Genomic DNA, 22,135 nt, shown 5'->3' on the forward strand with positions numbered 1-22,135 from the left:
AAAAACTAAATACAGCAAAAAGAATTTTCATAAAGAACTTTTTTTGATAGAAACTTTAATAGCAAAAAGAATTATCATAAAGTAAAATAAATAAGTAATTAGAAACAAAATAAAATAAAATAAATAAGTTTTTTGTTGTAAGTAGAAACAAAACAAAATAAATAAAGCAAAAAAGAAAACAAAAAAACAGGCACACAATAAAAATTATGCCACCTACTGGGCCACCACGGCCTGAATACGACTAGAAACCCATCCATGGGCCAGGATTCAGGCCCGCAGAAGGCCCAGTAGGCCCACAGGCATGTACAGAGAGGTTAGGCCCGTAAGCCTACTTTAGAGAGGAGCTCGATAGCTCAGGCGCACCGCACCTTATAAACAGGTGCGGCTCTCTCTCAGCTAGCGAGGTGGGACTAAACTCCCACCACCACGCCGCTGTGCAAGGCCCTTTGGTCCCGGTTCGTGGCACCAACCGGGACCCATGCCCCCCCTTTAGTCCCGGTTGGTGCCACCAACCGGGACCAAAGGCCGCCGGTTCCCGCCCTTTGGGCTACTGAAAAGGGACCTTTGGTCCCGGTTGGTGGCACCAACCGGGACTAAAGGGGGGCATTGGCCCCGGTTGGTGCCACGAACCGGGACCAATGCCCTTGCTATATAACCAGGACTTGTGAAAATTTCACATCTCCCTCGCCTCCCTCGCCAGTTGCCCCCGCCGCCAGGCTGCCCAAATCGCTCGTGCGCTCCTCGTCGCCGTCGCCGCCGCCGGCCGCCATCCCCGTCTCCCCGTGCCCCTGCCCCGTCCCGAGCATGCACGGCCGCGCCCCTGCGCCCCGGCCCGCCCCCACCATTGTCGTCGTCGCCGGCGCCCGCCCCCACTGCCGCCCCTGCCTCGACGCCGCCCCTCCTCCCTGTTCGGTCCGGCTCCGGCGACCCCCTTTCCTCCCTGTCCCCTCGATCCTCTTCATATAATTTTTTCATATAATTTTTTTTCATACGCATATGTTGATTATATGGATGGATGGATGATGTATATGTTCATTATATGGATGGATGGATGGATGGATGATGTATGCTTTTTTTTCATATAATTTTTTTAGGCAGATTTTTAGAATTTTTTAGGCAGATTTTTAGAATTTTTTGTGTATGTATGTTATGTTTATATGTATGTATGTATGTTCATATGTATGTATGTTTATATGCAAAGCATATGCAAAGAAAATGTATGAATGGTCATATGCAAAGAAAAATGTATGTATGGTCATATGCAAAGAAAATGTATGTATGTATGTTCATATGAAAGAAAAATGTATGTATGTATGTTCATATGCATATGCAAAGAAAATGTATGTTCATATGCATATGCAAAGAAAATGTATGTTCATATATATGATGATATGTTCATGTATGAGTATATGTATGTATATATGTTCTCTGTGTATATATATATGTTCATGTATATATGCAAAAGATAGATTTTTAGAAAAGTTAGGATTTTTTTCTGTTCATAGATTTTTTTGGTGATATTAATTATTGTAGAATATGCAAATGTTTGTATATTCATATGAACAATGCATTAGGCAAAACCTTTACTTTTTTCGAAATTTTCTATTTGAACATTTTTTTATGAATGAGAGGAAAAAGGAAAATAAGAAGAGGAAGAAAGGAGAAGAAGAGGAGAGGAAGAAGAGGAGAAATAAATAAGAAGAGGAAAAAAGAAGAAAAAGAAGAGGAGAAGAAGAAAGGAATAGAAGAGAAGAAGAAAAAATAGAAAAAATTCTATTTTTTCTTCTTCTCTCCTCTATTCCTTTCTTCTTCTCCTCTTTTTTTCTTCTTTTTTTCTTCGATCTTCTCCTCTATTCCTTTTCTTCTTCTCCTCTTTTTATTTCTTCTTCGTTTTCTTATGTTTTATCGGGTCTGTCGTCGTCGATATACCCCTCTCCCGTTAACTTCAACACGATGGGGGGTTGATATACCCCCTCCCCGATAATATTATTTTCCCATGGACGTATGTCGTCGTTGTCGATATAACCCCCTCCCGATAACTTCAACACGTGGGGGGGGGGTCGATATACCCCCTCCCCGATAACATTATTTTCCCATGTATGTATGTCGTCGTTGTCGATATATATAACTCCCTCCCAGATATCGACATGATGGACGGTCGATATTTATACCCCCTCTCGACGGTGATAACTTATACCACGGGAGCACCCCCGGCCCTCTCGCTCGACCAAAACTCTCAAGGACACCCAAACCCTAGAAAAAAACGATGTCGGTCTCCTACCCCCTCCCGCCGCGCCCCTACCCTTGAAGCGTTGCCGAGGCCACCCCAAACCCGGAATAAGATAGGCCTACGTTTGCACTAATATATCCACCTGCTGTCATGTTTGTGTAATAATTGCCATGTTGTAATATTTGCAGAAACAATGGAGCACGGACGAGACGAGCAAGCAGAAGAGGTGTTAGGGGACATAATCTTAGCCGGAGGTGATATCTTGTCGTATCTTAACGACAATGATGGTCTGGAAGAACAGGGTGAAGAAGCAGGCTACGGTGATCGAAGAGTGGAGGAGGAAAGACATGATTATGATGGCTCCGGTGACCCAATGCTGGTGCAAGAAGGAGCCCGTGGTGACGGCTCCGGTGACCGAACAGAGTCCGGCCAGGTAAATATATTAGTTAAGCCTGTGCTGACTAGCTAATTGATGCATTCATTGTTTTGGTATGTACATATATTAATTAACACTCGTCTTTTTTTTTCTAGCCCTCCGGATCGAGCACAACTGCGGTAAAGAGACGAGGCCCGAAGAGAAAGTTGCGCTCGGATGAAAGGTTTGAGATCACAGCAATCGCGCGCGACGGCCAACCGATTGAACCCATCCGGACAAAGGATGCATTTGCTGCTCAGTGCGGGGTTCTAGTTAGGGACAAGATCCCGATCAGCATCCACCAATGGTATAAGCCTAAGAAGGAAGACCCTGAGGTGTCTTATGTCAATGATATGCAGAAAGATGATCTTTGGACTGAGCTGAAGGCAAATTTCACCCTACCGCCAGAGGAGGATCCGGAGAAGCCAGTTAAAGAGCAATTAATCAAGTCTCATGCTCTTAAGAAGATGGCAGACCTATTCAGGAGGTGGAAGAATGAGCTGAAAACGTTTGTCGACAAAGAAGAGACACCAGAATTCATCGGCCAGTATGAGAAGATCAGAGATCACTGGCCCGCATTTGTGGCCCACAAGAAATCGGAAAAGAGTAAGAAGATGTCAGCGACAAACAAGAAGAATGCTGCGAAGAAGAAGCTTCACCATCGCACGGGGTCAGGTGGCTACCTCAAAGCCCGACCTAAGTGGGCCAGGGCTGAGAATGATCTGCTTGAAAAAGGGATCGAACCACAGACAATGACCTGGACAGACCGTTGCCGGACTTGGTTCTTCGGGGCTGGCGGAACCTTGGACCCTGTATCAGGGAGGTGCGTTTGGACGAACGAGCTTTTGAGAATACCAGTCAAGAAGATTCAGCAATATATCGATGCAGCGCAGGAAGGGACGTTCGTTCCAGACAGAGAGAACGACGAGCTCACAATGGCCCTCGGGAATCCTGAGCACCCTGGACGGACACGAGGCACGCCAGGCTCCGTTCCGTGGAAGGCTGGTTTCCCGGACGCGGGCGGTTACAAAAGCCAGGAGAGGAGGAAAAAAGTGGAGCAGATCCAAATTCAGAAGCTGCACGAAAGGGTTCAAGCGCTAGAGGAATGAGACGGCAATCGACATGCCGAAACTGCCCCCGAAGCTACACCGCCATCTCATCGGAGAAGCAGCGTGGCTTTCACCGAGCTGCTTCAGCTGGAGCATGCGGCTCCTGCTAGCTACCCCGTGGATGCTATCACGGAGTCTCAACATTGCCACCTTATGGCGGAATGGCAGAACTTCAAAGTCAAGGCGGTTGTTGGCTCTATTTTATCTCCTGAACCCGGCGCAACCTACCACTGCCGGCCGATTCCAGAAGGATATGCTAGGGTGATGGTGGATGAAATAACGGAGGGATTTGAGGAGCTCCAGCTTGACCACCCTACCGGTGAAGGGGAGACTCGGCTGGGTTCTGCTCTGAAGACTCCATGCCTATGGCGGAAGGAGCTCATCAAGCTTCCGAACTGGATGGCTCCGACGAGTAAGGGCACTCCGCCTCCTCCTCCGCCTCCTCCTCCGACGAGTGATCAGGGCACTCAGCCTCCTTCTCCGGCGCGTGGCGGCACTCCGCCTCCTTCTCCGCCTGCGCCGGCGCGCCAGAGCAGCCAGCCTCCTCCTTCTCCGCCTCGTCAGCAAGGGCGGAAGAGACCCGCCGCCGCTGCGGCTGCTCCGGCGCATCGTAGTCCTTCTCCTCTACCTCGTAAGCAAGGAAAGAAGACAGCCGCAGCCGCTCCGTCTGCTCTGCCGGCGTCTAGCAGTACAGCTGCCAGAGGCGGGAGGCAATACAGATTCGGTCCTTCTCTGAAGACTCCAGAGAAGTTACCATACGAGAGGACCGAGGAGGAAACCAGGAAGATCGTGCGAGCTGAAGTGAAAAACTTCTTTGAAGGGGTGAAAGCAAAGAAACATCCACCTCCGGAGGAGAAGGTAGATCCGGTGAAAGCAAAGCGCACTCTGGCTGCCCTGACAAAACCACCAAAGTCTCCGCCGAGAGGCAACTATGAGCGCATTCTTGCAAAGACATATGCCGAAGCGGAGCGGTCGGGAAGTACTGTCAGTGATCAAAGGTTAAAAGAACGACGAGCTAGGAAAAAATTGCCCAGCTCGGCGAACAAGCGAGCCAATCGTGCCCCCCGCTCAAGGTGTCAAAAGACATCGTCGCTAATGATCCGAGGATGGTGCCCGGTTATAGCAATCTTGGAGATTACCTGCCCGACGATGTACATTATGAAATCATGGAGGTGGACGAACACAAATACCATTACGGGAAGTCTCTCGTCAAAGATGAAAGATCTCTAACAACGATGATGCGAAGATTACATGATTGGTACATGAAAACCTGCAGAGAGTCTGGGGGGAGGAATACTTTGACGCTGAATTACAATCAAAAGGCCCTCGATAAAACAACGATCACTTGCTACTGTCTGTAAGTAGTACTACTTCTGTCATTAAGTCTCTCTATATAGGTCAACTCTTTCATTGCATGTATTTATAATTATCCTCACTATATTATGCAGATTGAAGATCGCCGAATTGAAGAAAAGACAAATCGGTGATATTGGGTTCATTAACACAAATCTCATAGATGCATATACGGTTGAAAAGCATCCCAAAGAAGCCGAGGCCAACTTGCTACAATCGTTGGTATTAAATCAAAACAAAGATATAATACACTTTCCTTACAACTTCAAGTGAGTGTTACTGTCTTGTGCATATTCGGTTTCCCTTATTAGTCCAGGTTATGGTAATGTAATTGATGACTTATGCATGCATGCGCAGCTTCCACTATATTCTCCTAGAGATTAAGCTTGAGCAGGGAGTAGTAACCGTCTTAGACTCGAGACGAAAAGATCTCCAGGACTATGCGAACATGACTCAAATGCTCGAGAAGTAAGTTAAATCGATCATTATCCACTATATCAGCAACTTTGTTCATTTCCTGATATCAAGTAATTGTTTTCTTTGTCTGACAGGGTTTGGAGAAAATTCACCACAAAAGCTCCGGGACTGCCGAAGAAGCTGCAATTTAAACACCCGAAAGTAAGTACTATAGTAGCATGTTCCGCGCATCTCCTAGTGATTCAAGCGCTAGTTTCATCAATACCATTTAGCATGCTTGCTTATCAGTTTGATTGACCTCTATTTCTTGTAAAGTGGTTGTGGCAGGAACCCGGGAATAATTACTGTGGATACTACGTTTGCGAGTCCATCCGCTACACGACCTGTGAGCGGGGCTACACTGAAGTACAATATGAAGTGCGTAAGCAATAATATTCACAATTTTATTTTATTACCATCATTTGTGTTGAGTTTCGTTTATTCATATATATATGTATTGACCCCCTTCTTCAAATTAGATGTTTTGAAAGCGGGATGAACTCCTAGCACCAGATCGTATGCGAGGAATTCAAGAGGAATTGGCGGCATTCTTCCTTGACCACGTGATCGCTGAAAACGGAGAATACTATGTGGACCCTGTGTTCCTACAATTTAATTAGGAGATTGTATTGTAAGAGATAATTATTGTATATATGTAGCCGGTAGTGTCGGATAGATATACGAGAACTTGTTGTTCGACCAATCTCTCGGAGAAGGAGAGGTGGTCGATATCACTTCTCTCTGTATGCATATGTTCATGACGATCTTCTGTTTCCTTCATTTGATTACTAGCTAGCGTGTCTAGTCCTCTCCATATGTATATAGTACGTAGCGTCGACCAAGCACGGAGATAAGAGAGGACACTTCTCTCTATTAATTAGCTAGCTAACACAATAGATGAAACACCTAAATTAACCCCCCAAAACCCCTAAACCACCCCCTTTCAAAAAAAAAACAAAAACCTCAACTCCTGCCAGCTGCTGACGCGTGGATGCCTATTGGTCCCGGTTGGTGACACCAACCGGGACAAAAGGTCCTGCCTATTGGTCCCGGTTGGTGGCACCAACCGGGACCAAAGGCCCCCCTGCCTGGGCTGGCAGCAGCGGCCACGTGGAGGACCTTCTGTCCCGATTCGTGTAAGAACCGGGACTAAAGGGTTAGGGCTTTAGTAACGACCCTTTAGTCCCGGTTCGAAAACCGGGACAAAAGGCCCTTACAAACCGGGGTAAAAGCCCCTTTTCCTACTAGTGATAGATAATGGGGTCGTGACTCCCCCTAGTGAGGCCATGACTTCCCCCTAAGATAGATGGTGGGGGTATGACTTTTTCCAGCGAGGTCCATCTTCTCTGGCGAGCTCGGATGAACTAGAATAGATGACTGCCGTGAATAAATTATTTTGGGTCTGTATGTCACATCTAACCTGATGTTCACTATGTTTGTGGTCTATTTTTTTGTCCCAATTTTTTTCCTTGTTGCTGCGTTATTTGTGGGAGTTTAGACGTGACATCCTTAAAAACATCTAGATATGAATTAAACAAACTATAAATTTTTCAGGCACCTGATATATAGTTACATAAAGAAAACCATGCATGCGGGTTGATCGTGGATTAAACCCCAAGCATGCACGCATGCATGTAGTGACAAGATACATAAATGCATCGATAAGGCTCTTGCAGGTGTGTAGTAGCTTCAACTTGGAGCATAGCTCCCAGCAAAAGAAAATTTCATTCCGCCGATGCAAAAGATCGTCGCCGAGCTATCCCATCCCTGCTCGGCTTGTTCCTATCTCAATCAACGTTGTCCGTTCTCTGCAGATGGAGGCCAGCTATCTCGCATCGCATGCATGGCGCATGCCACCATGGCGCCGTGCATGCGGCGCTTCTTCACCACGTACACACCCCGACCTACACCTGGCCTCCTCGCCGCATCGCCACCCGCTATATATACCATCACTTGCCCGGAGCTAGATCACCAACTCATCCAATAAGCCAACTCGTCACTGATCACCAACATCGATCACCATGAAGTCCACGGTAGTAAGATCGCCATGGCTAGCGCTAGCCCTCGTCCTCTCCCTGTGCCTCTCCCTCTCGTTCGCGTCGTGGGATGCCGAGGACGAAGGTAGGGGTAGTAGGAGGTGGCAAGAAGGGGGCGACGAAAGGCGGTCCGGCGAAAGTGGCCGGCCGTACCACTTCGGCGAGGAGAGCTTCCGGGAGTGGGCCAAGTCGCGGCACGGCCACTTCAAGGTGCTGGAGCGGTTCGACCACGAGCTGCTCCGGGGCTCCATCGGCGACTACCGCGTGGCGTGCCTCGACGCGGCGCCGCGCGCGTTCCTGCAGCCCAGCCACTACGACGCCGACGAGATCGCCTTCGTGAGGGAAGGCGAGGGCGTGCTGGTGCTGCTGAGGAACGGGAAGCGGGAGTCGTTCTGCGTCAGGGAGGGCGACGTGTTCGTGATCCCGGCCGGGTCCATCGTGTACTCCGCCAACACGCACCGCTCCAAGTGGTTCCGGGTCGTCATGCTCCTCAACCCCGTCTCCACGCCGGGCAGCTTCCAGGTGAGCCATGCATGGCCGCAGCATGCAAGCTCCTCCGCCATCTGCGTTGCATGCAACGACTTACTTTTGGTATCTGTTCTTGATACGTTTGTAGGAGTTCTCCCCTATTGGGTTTGGAGGCGAGCAGCCGCAGTCGTTCTTCAGCGTATTCAGCGACGAGGTTATCCGGGCGGCATTTAACGTACGTACGCGCTGACCATCGGCACTGATTTTTGTTTGTTTGTTTGTTCATCGCTTGATTCAGCTCGATCTTATGCTTGTACGCGCTGACCGTCTGCATGCATGTGTTTCAATAGACTCGGCAGCGGGAGGATGTGGACAGAGTGTTCGAGACGAAGAGCAGAGGTGAGGGTCAGATATCTGAGGGGTCGGAGGAGCAGATACGGGAGCTGAGCAGGTCGTGCTCCAGGGGAGGACGCGGCGGTGGCGGCGGGTCGGGTTCCGAGAAGGAGGACATCCAGCCGCGCAGCCTCACCGGCGAGAAGCCCCGCTACTCGAACAAGCACGGCAGGTTCCACCAGATCACCGGCGACCAGTGCCACCACCTCCGCAAGCTCGACATGGATGTCACCCTCGTCAACATTACCCGGGTAAAGCATCCGCGCCGCACATACAGATAGTTTTGTAGCATCATGCAACGGGACGGATTGGTGCTGGACCTAAGCGCCTAAGCCAATGTGTGTGTTTCGTCGTGCGTGCATGCATGCAGGGCTCGATGACGGCGCTGAGGTACACCACCCGGTCGACCAGGATCTACATCGTCGTGGAGGGGCGCGACGGCTACTTCGAGATGGCGTGCCCGCACGTCTCCAGCTCCGGCCGTTCTGAACGCCGGGAGCACGAGCAGGAGCGCGAGCGCGAACACGGACACGGCAGGAGAAGCGAGGAGCGCGGGCAGGAGCACGGCAGGAGGAGCGAGGAGGAGGAGCACGGCCACGGCGGCGAGCAGGAGAAATCGAGGGGCTACAGGCAGGTGAGGGCCCAGATCAAGGTGGGGTCGGTGATCGTGCTCCCCGCGGGCCACCCGGCGACGTTCGTGGCCGGGAACGAGGGGAACCTCGCCCTGCTGTCCTTCGGCGTGGGCGCCAACAACGACGAGGAGGTGTTCGTGACCGGCGGGAACAGCGTGCTGAAGCAGCTGGACGAGGCGGCCAAGGCGCTGGCGTTCCCCCAGCAGGCGAGGGAGCTGGCGGACAGGGTCATCCGCGCGCAGCCGGAGTCCGTGTTCGTCCCCGGCCCGCAGCAGCAGCGCCGCGTCGCCGACATGTGAGCGACGATCTCCAGCGCGCGCATGCGGTCCCTGGAGCTGCATGCATGCATGAGTGTACATGTGAGTGTGACGGGAATAAATAGCTAGCACGGTACTGCGTACTACAGTACGTGCGTGTAGCAGAGGAGAGGAGAGGAGAGACGATGCTTGTGTTCGTGCGCGGTTATGCATGAATGCATGCATGCACGTGAGTTTTCTATGCATGTAGTAGTACGTGAGTTTTCCGGTAATAAAAGACGTGACCTTGCCCGTCGGCTCGTTGGAACATGTCGGTGAAAATTGCACTTTTACTCCTACAGTGACGTGTCAGTGTCACATAGACCGATCGATCGAGTAACAGACAAAAACAAGACTTGTCATGTACCGGAACGGAAGAACCGGAGCACAGGCCAAGCGATCGACCTGAGTCACGCTCCTCTCGCCAGCCACTTTCCTGCCGGAGTCAGGACAGTTACTAGTAGGACGAGCGAAGCACGGGGAGTGACCACCAGCAGAGCAGTTCACAGACAGCAAGCAAGCGCGAGGATCGATCGATCGGAGCGGCGGCGATGGACGACGACTTCGGCTGCGTGATCGGCGTCGCGGGGAGGGGGGAATTCGCGGTGGTGGCGTCGGGAACCCCCATCGTGCACCTCGACTCCCACAGGCTTCTCGCCATCTCCGGCAACCAGCAGAACCGGTAACCACCGAGCTAGATCCAATCCACCTCCACCCGCCTCGCTCGATCCCGGCCACCTTCCATGGCTTCTGACCTCAGCTTCCCGCCCGTGTTTTGCTTTGGCATGCAGCGCAAGGTTCGCGAGGACGATGTGCCGCAGGTGGAAGGGGCTGACCGGGGTGCCGTACCCCGACACCGCCACGGTCGCCGACCTCGCGCGCGAGCTGCTCGACCGCGGCCACTCCGTCGAGGCCCTGGTCGTGGGCTACAACCAGGCCCAGCCCCACGCGGCGGTGAGCTGCGTCGGCCCCGCGCTCCCGCGCGGCCAGTTCCTGTTCGGGGCCGCGGGCCGGGGAGCGGAGGCCTGCAGGGCGGTGCTGCGCCGGGGCTACCGCGACACCATGTCGTCCAGCGACGTGATCGAGCTCGTGGAGAGCTGCATCGCGGAGATCCGCCGGCTCGGGGTTCCCGGGGCTGCCGGCGAGTTTGCGGTCCAGTATGTCGACAGATGGGGAGCGGCGCCCGTGGGAAGGGAGGTCAGGGAGACAATGGCTATCTATCGACAGATGGCACTCGAAGTGTTAAAATCACATGGGTTAGCCCTCAACCCCATTCTCCGTGAAGATCACATCGCTTGTGTGTTTGATCGAGATTGACGTCCCGCCCCCTTTTGATTCAGGGCAATTGACGCCCTCTAAATCCTGATCGGTACTAGAGTACTTATAGGCAAAGGATGACTGACTCGGCTAAGAGCATCTCCAATGGATCCGAAAATCTTCCCCACTAAGAGCATCTCTAGCAGACGCGCTTCGCTTTGGCGAGGTATAATTCTTTTACAGCGCCAAAATAGTCTTTTTACGCGCGGGAGCGACGAAAAGGTTTTCCATATGCACAAAAACACAAAAACACGGCGCCCAGTCCGGCGGCCCCACCTGCAGCAGCCCAGATTTTGCAGTGCGCACAATCCATGGCCCAAAATTTACAGCCAGGGATACCGCTTTTAGCATGTGCGCTAAAGTTTTTGTGCGTGCTCGCAGCCCAAAATTTGCAGCCCGGGATACTGCTTTTAGCACGTGCATTAAAGTTTTTTGTGCATGCTCTATTTTACAGCATCTGCTGAAGCGCTGTTTTTTTGTAATGGTTACAGGGGCTACCCAAATACCTGCTTTCAGGTTATTTGGAGATGGTTGTTTTTGCAGACCCCAATAACCCCATCCCGCATCCCAATACCCAACTTGACATATGTGCCTCACTTGTCATGGGATCTCCCCCCTCCCCCCCCCCCCCCCCCGCGTGCGCCTGTCGCCACTGTTCCTCTCTCTGGAAGTGGCTCGACAGATGAGGCAATGGCAACAGTTGCAATGCAGTCAACGACAATGGTGCTTTGCGGGTGGGCGCGGCGGTGCGTGGCCAACATCAGTTGGTGGCGGCAGTGAGGGTGGGGGTGGCACTGTGGTCAGCGGTGGTTGACGATAGGTGTGGTGGTCGTCAATGGCATGGGCATCATCAGGTGGGAGGGTGATTTGTGTGGGCTCCATGGGATTGGAGGAGGTGTTGGCGGAGACATGGGCGGAGATCTAGGGATTAAGTCAACTGTTTGGAACCTTCAAAATTACGATGTTTGTTTTTTGGATTGGTATTTATAGTTCTTTACTAAATTGATACAACGTTTGTTTTTGGAATGCTAATTATGATGATTTGATTGATTGATACAATGTTCATTTTATGGAATGCTAATTACGATGCTTTATTTGCTAATCACATCATTTTCAAGCAAATATAGGCCATCAGATCTAAGATAATGAAGGGCTGATATTCAATGTTTCTACCACAACTAGCTTGTTTAATAGTAGTGGAGACTAGATGAACATTTTTTTAATAACACACTGAACATTTGTTTATGTGTACGAGCAAATTTGTAAATGGATTGAGAATTAGTTATTTTTTTGTCAGTCCCACTTAAAATAAATTTTCAGAAAAGTGGAATTTACTTTGTATTTTCACAAGTAAAGTGGGCGCGAACTTCCTATAGAAGATTGGATTAGACTTAATTTTTTTGAGAGTTGCATAGGAAAGGGTGGACAATATATTAGATTCGTTTGTAAGAGAAAACATTATGTAGGTGGTGGAACAATTTTAAGTAACTGCTACCTTTTCCATGTCCTCTTCGAACATTTTTTTGCATGATACCTTAGGGCGTCAGAAAAAATTGGTATGTTCTCTCTCTAAATAGATTCATATGTACATGACTCGATTTTTGCAAGTTGAATATAGATTATCACTTGGTTAATCAATCCATGGTGTGTTTGCCCAACAACCTAGGAGGGTTGGGCATTAGAGATCTAGACATCATGAAAACCATCTTACTTTCTAAGTGTTGGTAGAAAGTGTTCCATGTAGATGGTATGTAGCAACATTCCTTAGATGATAACCCAACACATCATACTCTAGAATAGCTGAAAACTGGAGTGGGCAACCCACACTTTTTATAAAGGTTGATGCAGGTAGTCTTCATTTGGTTTTGTTTGTAGGGTCAAAGTTGGGAATAGTGGCAAACTAAATTTTGGAAAGATCGATGGTTCTTTGATGACCATTTTTACACTATCTTCCCATACTGTACACAATCTTCTTAGATCCCTATATTACTGTTAAAAAAGTTTTTGCATGTTATTCTTTATCCCTTAGGTTTTAGAGGGTGGAAGTAAGAATTTAAAGAGAGTAATGGTTTGGCTTAAGGATCATGGAAAAAATGTCTCTAAATAAAAATCCCCACGATTAGTTTGGCTATTGTCAGATTCGTGAAACTTTTGTGTTTTGTTGCACAAAGGTGCTAAATCTGAGAGAGAGTGTCTCTTCTATGGGAGTAATGAACCAATAACATTAGCCGATCTTTCAATCTTGATTGGAGGAGCACTAAGGCAAGTATTTTAACTAGGATAACTCTTCAACTTATTGAAGTGATATTGTGCAAAAGCAAAGCATAGCTTCATATTATCCTATTTTAGTGAATGTCAACATTGAAATTAAATTTTGATAAAGTGGGATTGTTGTGTGAGCAACCTAACTATAGATTTGTTGAATTTGAGGGTTTCAAAAGTCACAGACTTCCTACAAAATACTTATGTATACCTTAAGATGAGAAAGTTATTATACTTATGTAATGGATGGCTGCAAGGAAAAGGTAGAAAGTAGATTAGGTATTAGCCCCCCATGCAAAAAATATTAGGTGTTAGGAAAGGGAAGACACTATCCATTGGTGGCGGAACAGTTGAATTAATTCCTCCCTTTATAATGTCCCTTTGAAGGTGCTCCCTTTTTACAAGATACCTCATGGTGCCAGGAAAAAAATCATTACGTACAAGGTTGCATTTATGTGGAGAGCTGACATGTTGAAAATGAAATATTAAATCGGCCCATGGTCTATCTGCCCAAGGACTAAGGAGGGTTGGCATTTTAGATTTGGACATAATGAATATGGCTTTATTTTCTAAGTAGCTTTAGAAATGGTTCAACAGAGGTGGTATGTGACAACAATTCCTTACTACAAAATACCTCACACATTAGACTCTAGGATAGTGAAAATGGGAGTGGGAAACACACAATTTTGTTAGGAGCTATGGTGTTGGGCCAGAGTTGGGAATACTGTCAAACTTGATTCTAGGAAGATCAATGGTTCTCTAAGGATAACTTTTACACTAGCTTCCATTCTATTAATGTTTTAAAAGTTATTACATGTGATTTTAAATCTCTCAATTTTTGGAGAGCAGTAGTAGAAGTTAAAATAGAATAATGGTTATACTTATGGACCGTCTGTAAAAAAATGCTTCTCCAAATTGACATCCACACAAATTTGTCTGATTGCTAAGTTCAGGAAACTTTAGTGTTTTGTTGTAGGAGGTGGTAAATCTGAGAGGAAATGCATCTTGTAATGAACCAATAACCACCTGCCATTTTCCTCCCCCCACCAATACACAACACACATATGGATATCATTAGCTGCTCTTTGAATCTCGATTGGAAGAGCACTTAGGCAAGGATTGCTAACTAGGCTAATTCTTCCATTGATTGACGTGATATTGGGAAAGACAAAACTCTCAACTTCCTATTGTGCCTATTTTAATAATCTCAACATTGAACATAATGTATATTAAGGGGAATTTACTGTGTCATGTGACCAACTTTAGATTTATTGAATTTGAGAATATTCAGAATGGGCAAACTTCCTATGAGAAAATGGTTATACTTAACTATTGTAGAGCTGTGAGGAAAATGTGGTAAGTAGATTAGGTTCTTGGCAAGGAAAGAAAATGTCCATTGGTGGTACAAAAACTTCAATTAATTCCTCCCTTCCTAGTGTCACTTTGAATGTGATATCTGTTTACAAGATATCTAAGGGTCTCAAGACGAAAGACTGATATATACAACGCTAGATTTCTATGGAATCGTGACAAGTTGAAAAGGAAATATCACTTGGTTAATTAGCCTATGTTTTGTCTGCCCGAGGACCAAGGAGGGTTGGGCATTTTACATCTGGACATTCCTTTACTTTCTAAGTAGCTGTAGAAACTTTCTAATTTAGATGGCATGTGCCAACATTTCCATACTAAGAAATACCTCACACATCATACCCTGGGACAAGTGAAAGTCAAAATGGAAAATTCACACTTTTGGCACAAGTGTATGGAGGCTAAATCCTGGATTAGGGTTGTTGGATGGTCAAAGTTGGGATTGTGGCAAGACTAGATTCTGGGAAGATCAATAGTTAATGATTCTTTGGTCATAGTTTTTCCACTATATTTCCTAGACTACATATAATCTCCCTTGACTTCATATCACTATTGAAAAAAATATCTTATGGTTCTAACTTCTATAGATTTCAATGTGCTGGTAGGTATTAAAAGAGTACAATGGTTAGGCTCAATGACTGTGTATGAAAATGTTTCTCTAGATGGAGAGTCTGGAATATTAGTTTGGATGCTCTTCGATGTTGTCAGGTTCCGGAAACTTTAGTGTGACATATTTCTATTATGGCATGGGAAAACATTGGGTGATGCCTTACAATTTTTTGTGGAGAGTAAAAAAATCCTCTGTGTATCAAACTTTCCCATGGCTGATGCTTAAAAGATCATATTGAGTAGAGATGTTTTTTACACGATGGTACTAAATCTTAGATAATATGCCATATATGTTGGAGCAGTAAACCAATAAACCACATATTGTGTTCCTATCTACCGAACATATATGTATGGGATATCATCAACAGAGGTTCGCATGCAATGATGAATGCATTAATAGACATGCTAGTGGTTAGAATAGCAATTATGTTTTGGATTACTCAGAAGGTTAAGTATATTACATGTAATACAAAAAATGTCTAATCAAGCCAATGAATTAATGTTTTGTTGAATATTTTCTTTTGGATTGATTGGTGGATCTCTCTGCAGTGAAGGAGGATCTAGTGGATCAGCTTAGCTATTGTGTAAAGCTAATTGAACGCATCGCAGTTGGCATCTTCAAAACTGGGGGGGGGGAGCTGGGCATCATGGATCCCAAGTATGGTCATGTAATTTCCTTGAGCAACAATGGAGGTGATGGTGTTATTGGCAGTGCTTATTTAGTCGTTGTTATATTTTAATCCGCACCTTCGTCGTGTATTTGGTTCATGGTTGAAACCTTGAGTGTTGTTCTGTTGTGTCGTGATGAAAAACCTGTAGAACATTCAGGTTTCCATTGATGGTAACTGGCGAACAACTTTTATCTAAAGTAAAACTTATGTTAGTAAACCACTTATCTTGTTTGGTTCTCTTAAAATTCAACCCTGATTGCAAATAACAAGTCGAATAATAAGAAATGTATCTGTATTTTAGTTATTCACTTGTTGCTATTTCTCATGTGGCGATTGTTTTGGTGTCATCATAATTTATGTACAATCTTACACTTGGTGGACCTGATGATGGGAAGCGAGGTCGAGAGCCATCATGGACGTAGTAGAGGCTAACACAATGTTGTCCATGTCTATACGCAATGCTGACAGAGGGGTAAATATTGAGGAGATATGGCTAGAGTGATTGGGATTATGGGTGAAAATCTTGGGGTTAAGATTTATGGGTGGTGTGGTCGTCATCATAGCAAAAGGGCCATTGTTTCCTATAAGAGGAGTGACGGCCGATGGTGGTGGTGGAGCATTGACAATATTAGGATGGAGGAGAAATAATAAGCACATCATTATAAAGTTGGAGAAAGAGAATGGAACAGGGTCGGCGCTCCTCAGTCCAGAGCGAGAGGGCAAAGGGTGCTCTCGTGTGACGTTATGGTGGAGTTGTTGCGGCGAAGTCCGATGGTGACAGCTAGGTGGTGTAGGTTCATGGGTCACCGATAAAACTGAGAATGGTTTTATCTAAACCGGGTGTGTTGGGTCAGTTTTGCCTCATAGTTTTGTTTGGTTCGGGTGTAATGGGCCCGTTCGACAACAGGTTGGTTTAAGTTGGTTTCTTGTACAAAACAGTTGGATATGGTCAGTTACGGGCACGAACCGGTCTGATTCCACCTTAGTTAAGCCTACTTTCTCACCCGGTTGGGAAACTGATTTGTAGGTATCTCTCCCTAGATAGCCCTTAAAGCAACCACAAGATGATAGGCCATGGCTCTCACGACCGCGGCCAACGGCGTGTGAGCACGCGGTGGCTGCTGCAAGGATCAGCCTGCTCCAGCAACGTCCGCGACCTCCGCACCCAAATCCGGCATCCCATGCGACCGCCGCGCCTGGATCCGGTCTCCTCTGACTCTTCCCTGTGGTAAGCGCATGGGGAAGCCAGCTCTCACAACCGTGCTAGTCGTTGTGTAGGCGGCGGCTGACGCCCTGGTCTCCGTGCTTCGGCTACCTCAGCGGCCGACGAGCCCGGACCTGGCTCCCGCGTCGATTTCTCTATCCTCTCCCCAGGCCTGCTGCTCTTGGATGGCCCTCTTGCATCGTCCCCCGCGACGGATGGGCCCATGCTACCGCCGGCCGGCCCTCCCTTCCCCGACTTCTACAACCACTACCTCGGTTGGATCCGGGCGACTCGCCTCTCGCTGAGCGCCAGCCCCAACGATGCACTAGGTTTAGTTCGGCTTGGGTGTAAAGATTGAGTGGTTTGGTTTTGGTTGGGCCGATGAAAATATAGTATGGTTTAGTTTCGGTTGGCTGATACAAATATTCGTGCGGGTTCAGTTCGGTCATGGTGCAGTTTATAAACCATTCTCGGGTTGGGTCACCATTGGCTTTTCATGTGTTTGTCAGTGGTCCGGCCTCTCATGTGACTCTACTTGGGAGCTCCTAAGTGGCGCCAAGCGCCACTTGGAGGAACAGGTGCTAACGCACTTGTATTCATGGGCCGGCCCATTAGAAGGTCAGCGCTCGATTACGTGACCAGTTTCCACGCAGTCGCTCGATTGTGGTTGACCAGTTGACCGGTCAACCTTTGACTTTGAAAAAAGTATGAAATTTTTCGCAAAAAAGAATAATTTCATGACTTAAAAATGTTCATGGATTTTGAAAAGAAGTTCACAAACTTTAAAAAATAGTTCACGGATTGGAAAAAAATTCATTGATTTTTTTTTCACAAAAGTTGAAATTTTTAATATCAGTTTTGAAAAAATTTCATTGAATTTGAAAAATGTTCATCGAATTTAGAAAGTTCCACCAATTTTAAAGAAAGGTAGATCAAGTTTGAAAAGGGAAATCATCAATTTTGAAAGAATTCATCGATTTGAAAAAGTTCATGCATTTAAGAAACGAAAAAAATAGGAAAATGAAAAAAAAAGGAAATGTAGAGAATCCAAGTGAAAACACAGAAAAAAACTAAACAGAAATGACAATGGGCCTGCCCGTTACTAGACTTAGTGTACCGTAGGGTGTGCGCGTGTGGTGGCTTAATGGGACAAGGCGCACAAGGTGATGCAAACCAATTTTTTTATATTGAACTTTTATACTTATTTTGAACTAAATGAACCATATTAAAATATTAATTAATATAGTGTTCTATTGCTTAGCCACATAACAATGTTTCCAAACATTAGTTATATTATTCATTGTTATACAGTTGTAATGTATATCATTGAATTTTTTTCTGCAAAATTTAAATTGTATGATGTACCAAAAATTCCGTTTCTTGTTTAAAAAGGTATTGAAATTTATTTTTTACTATTGCATAGATTATATAGTGTATATACATATATTTGCATATCTATGCGTTTGTTTCCATATCGTTTAATATTATTGAATGACATGGTAGAGATTTCTAAATCATATACACACTGACAAAATTTCAATAGTGGTTTCTAATATATATTAGGCACCATGTTCGTGGAAATTTCTAGCGCTTACAAATGTGATTTGAAAGTTGGGTTCAGTAATAGAGTCATCAAAGAATAAAAAATGTTGTTGATTGTACTTTTGTGTATGATTTGATTATCTGACATGATCGTCTTGATTTACTTGGTTTGATTTGGTGCTTATCCATTTCTCAAATGAAAAAAATTATGCATTGGTTTAAACATTGAAATCTAGTTATCAAAAAATTTCACTATGAAACTAAGACATCCACCATAAAGAGAGACTAGCGTATCTAAACTCAAGGTTAGTCAGATTGGTTTGCCTTCACATGGTATAAATTGTTATTATATGGTGTGAACTTGCGCTCCTGCAAATTGAGGCTTATTTCTATATTTAATGTTTTAGATGTAATGTATAATTTTTGAATCCTGGTAAATGTCACATGTGTGGCACGAATGCATGGCAATTCCGAACGTTTTTTTAATCGCAAGCTTAGTGACGTGAGGATGACAATTTTAGTTGTCAAAGTATGACAACTTTCATACTTCAAAGGATGGCAACTTTATTTTTCGGGTTTGTAATTTTTTGAATGGTAGCTTTAATTGTAAAAAAGCCAGAGCCCGAGTGCTTCACACCACACGTGTGACACTTATCATTTGAGTAATTTTTTAGTGTTTATATACTACTTCCTCTGTTCCTAAATATAAGTTTGTTTAGAGATTCCAACATGGATTATATACGGAGCAAAATGAGTGAATCTACACTCTAAAATATGTCTATATATATCCTTATGTAGTTCGTATTGAAATTGCTAACATAATTGTGTATAGAAACGGAGGGAGTAGTATAATGTATAGTAGGCTGTCGCCCTTTTACCCGGCCTATACGCCAGCCCTATTTTCACAAGTAAAGTGGGCAAACTTCCTATGGCTTAGACTTAATTTTTTTTGAGAGTTGCATAGGAAAGGGTGGACAATATATTAGGAGTAGGTTCTTTTGCAAGATAAGACATTATGTAGGTGGCAGAACAATTTTAAGTAATTGCTCCCTTTTCCATATCCTCTTTGAACATGTTTTTTGGGAAATTTTTGTTTTTGCCACTATAATTTTTGCCAATTTTGCTTATGTCACACTAAAATTTGACATTTCACTTTTGCCACTCTTGCTTTTGACAATGTATCACAATTGTCATTAACATGACGAGCCAACCACTTATATCATAGGAGAAAAACATTTTGCTAACCAAATATGGACATGGCCGAGCTAACCACTTATCGGTGCGTGTTATCATCCGGTTTTTAAAAAACCTTTTCCTTTCCGAATTCCGGTCTAGTTTGCGGCTCCGACCCCAACTCGTCGTCGGCCTCGATCCGATCTACTTATAGTAGATCCCCCTAGTCCTCTCTCGTAACCTAGGAACACCGTGCGAGCACAGCTGTAGCTACGTGATACGCACGGAGAAGTACCGACCGAACGTGCTGCACAACAGCAACACGAGGGAGACGATCATGGACAGCGTGTTCGGCGTGGTGGGCGGCGGCTTCGCGGTGGTGGCCGCCGGCACCTCCGCCGCGGGAAGAAGCGTCGTGTTCATCAACCCCGACAACGACAGGGTCACGAGCCTCGGCTCCAAACTGCTTCTCGGCGTGTCCGGCGTCCCCGGAGACTGGTACGTAATCCACCACGATCGAGATTAATCAATTCTCACGCTCCTTCGCCTGAGTCTTCGATCAGTCTTTGTGATCCTCGCCTGAGTCCTCCATGCTTTTGTGTTTCGTAGCCTGCGGTTAAGGGATGAGGTGAGGGCCAGCACGAGCAAGATCCACAGCGCCGCCGCGGCTGCTGACGTCGCCCGGGGGGCGGTGATCGGCTGCGCTCAGTCCGCGAACGCGGTGATCGCCGGCTACGACAAGGCCGAGGGCCCGACGATGTACGCCGTAGGCGGCACTGCGCCGCCGGAGCGGGTGGAGCAGTACCGCACCGCTGGGTGCGGGGCGGGCCTCTGCACGGCGGTGATGGAGAACCACTACCGCCCCGGCATGACGGTGAAGGAGGCTGTGGCGCTCGTAGACAGGTGCATCAAGGAGGTCCGGCGGCTCGGGCTGGCTAGCTTCGTGATCATGGTCGTGGACAAGGATGGGGCCAGGGAGTACACCAGGCGTATACTAAGGCCGAAGGCGGTGATAGAAATAAAATCCAGTCAGGGAACGCCTATTGTAAGCACGAATAATTAAAGTAGTGGTAGTATATTTTGCGTAAAATTTATATACAAACTTGTTTGTAATTTGGAAATTTAAGTGGGGTTCATATACATGTTCTTTCTCACTCTTACCGGCTATCTCCGCCACGTTTATCAAACCCGCTCTGGAGGCATTGTTTTGGCTTGACCGCCCCCTTGGGCACCAAAGGAATCACTAGCTCCGGTTCGTCGGACCCGCCGGTGCCCGTGCGGTCTATAGCGGTGGAAATTGTCTGTTGGCCGATACCTCTTGGCCGACATCATCCTCAAGTCTGGTTGTCCACCTGCCAATCTCCTAGGCGCAACGGTGGAGGGCCAGCGAGTCTAGTCTATAGTTTTGGTCGCGTGTTCGAGGTGTTTGGCATCGATTGAGGCGCGACCTTGGGCTCTATGTCCTGCCTCATTGCCATTCGTATGTTTGTCTGGCCCAGCCGTGGAGGAGTCACGGTTGAAGCAAACCACAGGTCAATTTTTTTGGCAACATTTGGAGTTGAGACTTTCTTATCCCTCTTGTTACGACGGATCGAGCATATGATTCTTTTCTTGATTGAAATCATTCACTTTTCCTTGAAATCATCACAAAGTAATTGGAAGAAGAAGTGCTTGAGAAGCTAATGGATATATATTCTATGGTGGCTTCTCCAATAGTTCGAGCCATAGCTTCATTTCATTGTTTCTATAATTTTCTTCACTTTATCATTGCCCTCAAGTACAAGTAATTTCTGACAAACTTTCTTTCCCATGGTTCGGGTGGGCACGGATATGGATGGCAGGACATGAGTGAAGATCCCTCAGCTAAGGGCTAGACCGGACGTTTCACTGTCTGATGACGAGTGCACACAAATCAACCCTAGAAGGATTCTGCTATGTCAAAAGTGTTTATATAATCGAATTGTTTAACGCCAAGATGCCAATAGCAATGATGGATAAAGCAACTCCCACGAGTAGGGCTCGAAAGCCGGGGACTCTCCTGGCAAAGAATCTGAACGATCTGAGTTCTTTTTTGAGAAAGAAGAAGATGCAAGGCATGGATCCAAGCCTGAAGGCGACGTGGAGTGTTATTATTATCGTTACTCCAGAGAATGGGAGGCACTCTCTTCTTGCAAAATGCAGTTATGAAATCTGTAATCTAGATGATTCTGGTTGAAGGGGACGATGCAGCCTAGCGGTTACGAACTTTTTGTTCGATTCAAAGGATTTCCACTTAAGTAAAGCTATGGTGGGAGGAATTTTTTTCGAGTAATTTTCTTTTGGCAATATGAAAAAGGATGGGGAAAATCTATTAAAAATCAATTTTTCAACACTTCAAATCATCAAACACGTAGCAAGTTACACTCCCACAACACATACATCAAAAAGGCAATTAAATTACCCAAAGTAGCAGGAAGGCTGAAGCGGGAAGTAGGTGCGGCGACGCAAAGTAAGGGCAGAGGAGACGGGGAAGATGCTCGGAGGCAGAAGCACGACAACCTCGGCCCGGGGAGGACATGATGGTGGCGACAACAGATAGCAGAAAGCAGCATCTCGACTGTC

General features: G+C 46.5%; 3 protein-coding genes across 4 annotated transcripts; all 3 read left to right on the forward strand.

Moving 5' to 3' along the window:
* Positions 1–7,522: 7,522 nt before the first annotated feature.
* On the forward strand, positions 7,523–9,658 carry LOC123123158 (cupincin). Its single transcript, XM_044543619.1, has 4 exons — positions 7,523–8,121; positions 8,216–8,302; positions 8,418–8,711; positions 8,831–9,658. The coding sequence occupies exons 1-4, from the start codon at positions 7,585–7,587 to the stop codon at positions 9,389–9,391; spliced, it is 1,479 nt and encodes a 492-aa protein (XP_044399554.1). The 5' UTR covers positions 7,523–7,584; the 3' UTR covers positions 9,392–9,658.
* Positions 9,659–9,772: 114 nt separating this feature from the next.
* On the forward strand, positions 9,773–15,817 carry LOC123123159 (uncharacterized). 2 transcript variants are annotated; one of them, XM_044543621.1, is made up of 3 exons: positions 9,773–10,070; positions 10,180–10,644; positions 15,494–15,817. In XM_044543621.1, the coding sequence occupies exons 1-3, from the start codon at positions 9,940–9,942 to the stop codon at positions 15,519–15,521; spliced, it is 624 nt and encodes a 207-aa protein (XP_044399556.1). In that variant the 5' UTR covers positions 9,773–9,939; the 3' UTR covers positions 15,522–15,817. The 2 variants fall into 2 exon arrangements, with proteins under 2 accessions (XP_044399556.1, XP_044399555.1); XM_044543620.1 differs by lacking the exon at positions 15,494–15,817 and having other exon boundaries at positions 10,180–10,804.
* A 3,939-nt stretch (positions 15,818–19,756) lies between these two features.
* Positions 19,757–21,814, forward strand: LOC123125714 (proteasome subunit beta type-2-B). Its single transcript, XM_044546182.1, has 3 exons — positions 19,757–20,032; positions 20,144–20,579; positions 21,752–21,814. Exons 1-3 carry the CDS (start codon positions 19,872–19,874, stop codon positions 21,812–21,814), a joined length of 660 nt encoding a protein of 219 aa, XP_044402117.1. The 5' UTR covers positions 19,757–19,871.
* The last annotated feature ends 321 nt before the right edge of the window (positions 21,815–22,135 follow it).

The sequence above is a fragment of the Triticum aestivum genome, chromosome 5D, assembly GCF_018294505.1.
Source record: "Triticum aestivum cultivar Chinese Spring chromosome 5D, IWGSC CS RefSeq v2.1, whole genome shotgun sequence".
NCBI lineage: Eukaryota > Viridiplantae > Streptophyta > Magnoliopsida > Poales > Poaceae > Triticum > Triticum aestivum.

Coding starts and splice junctions, on each gene's coding strand:
- LOC123123159 (XM_044543620.1), top strand. CDS start 9,940: ATGGACGACGACTTCGGCTGCGTGATCGGCGTCGCGGGGAGGGGGGAA. Junction 10,071..10,179: donor TCCGGCAACCAGCAGAACCG/GTAACCACCGAG, acceptor TTTGGCATGCAG/CGCAAGGTTCGCGAGGACGA.
- LOC123123158 (XM_044543619.1), top strand. CDS start 7,585: ATGAAGTCCACGGTAGTAAGATCGCCATGGCTAGCGCTAGCCCTCGTC. Junction 8,122..8,215: donor CCACGCCGGGCAGCTTCCAG/GTGAGCCATGCA, acceptor ATACGTTTGTAG/GAGTTCTCCCCTATTGGGTT. Junction 8,303..8,417: donor TTATCCGGGCGGCATTTAAC/GTACGTACGCGC, acceptor GTGTTTCAATAG/ACTCGGCAGCGGGAGGATGT.
- LOC123125714 (XM_044546182.1), top strand. CDS start 19,872: ATGGACAGCGTGTTCGGCGTGGTGGGCGGCGGCTTCGCGGTGGTGGCC. Junction 20,033..20,143: donor TCCGGCGTCCCCGGAGACTG/GTACGTAATCCA, acceptor TGTGTTTCGTAG/CCTGCGGTTAAGGGATGAGG. Junction 20,580..21,751: donor CCAGTCAGGGAACGCCTATT/GTAAGCACGAAT, acceptor TTCTGGTTGAAG/GGGACGATGCAGCCTAGCGG.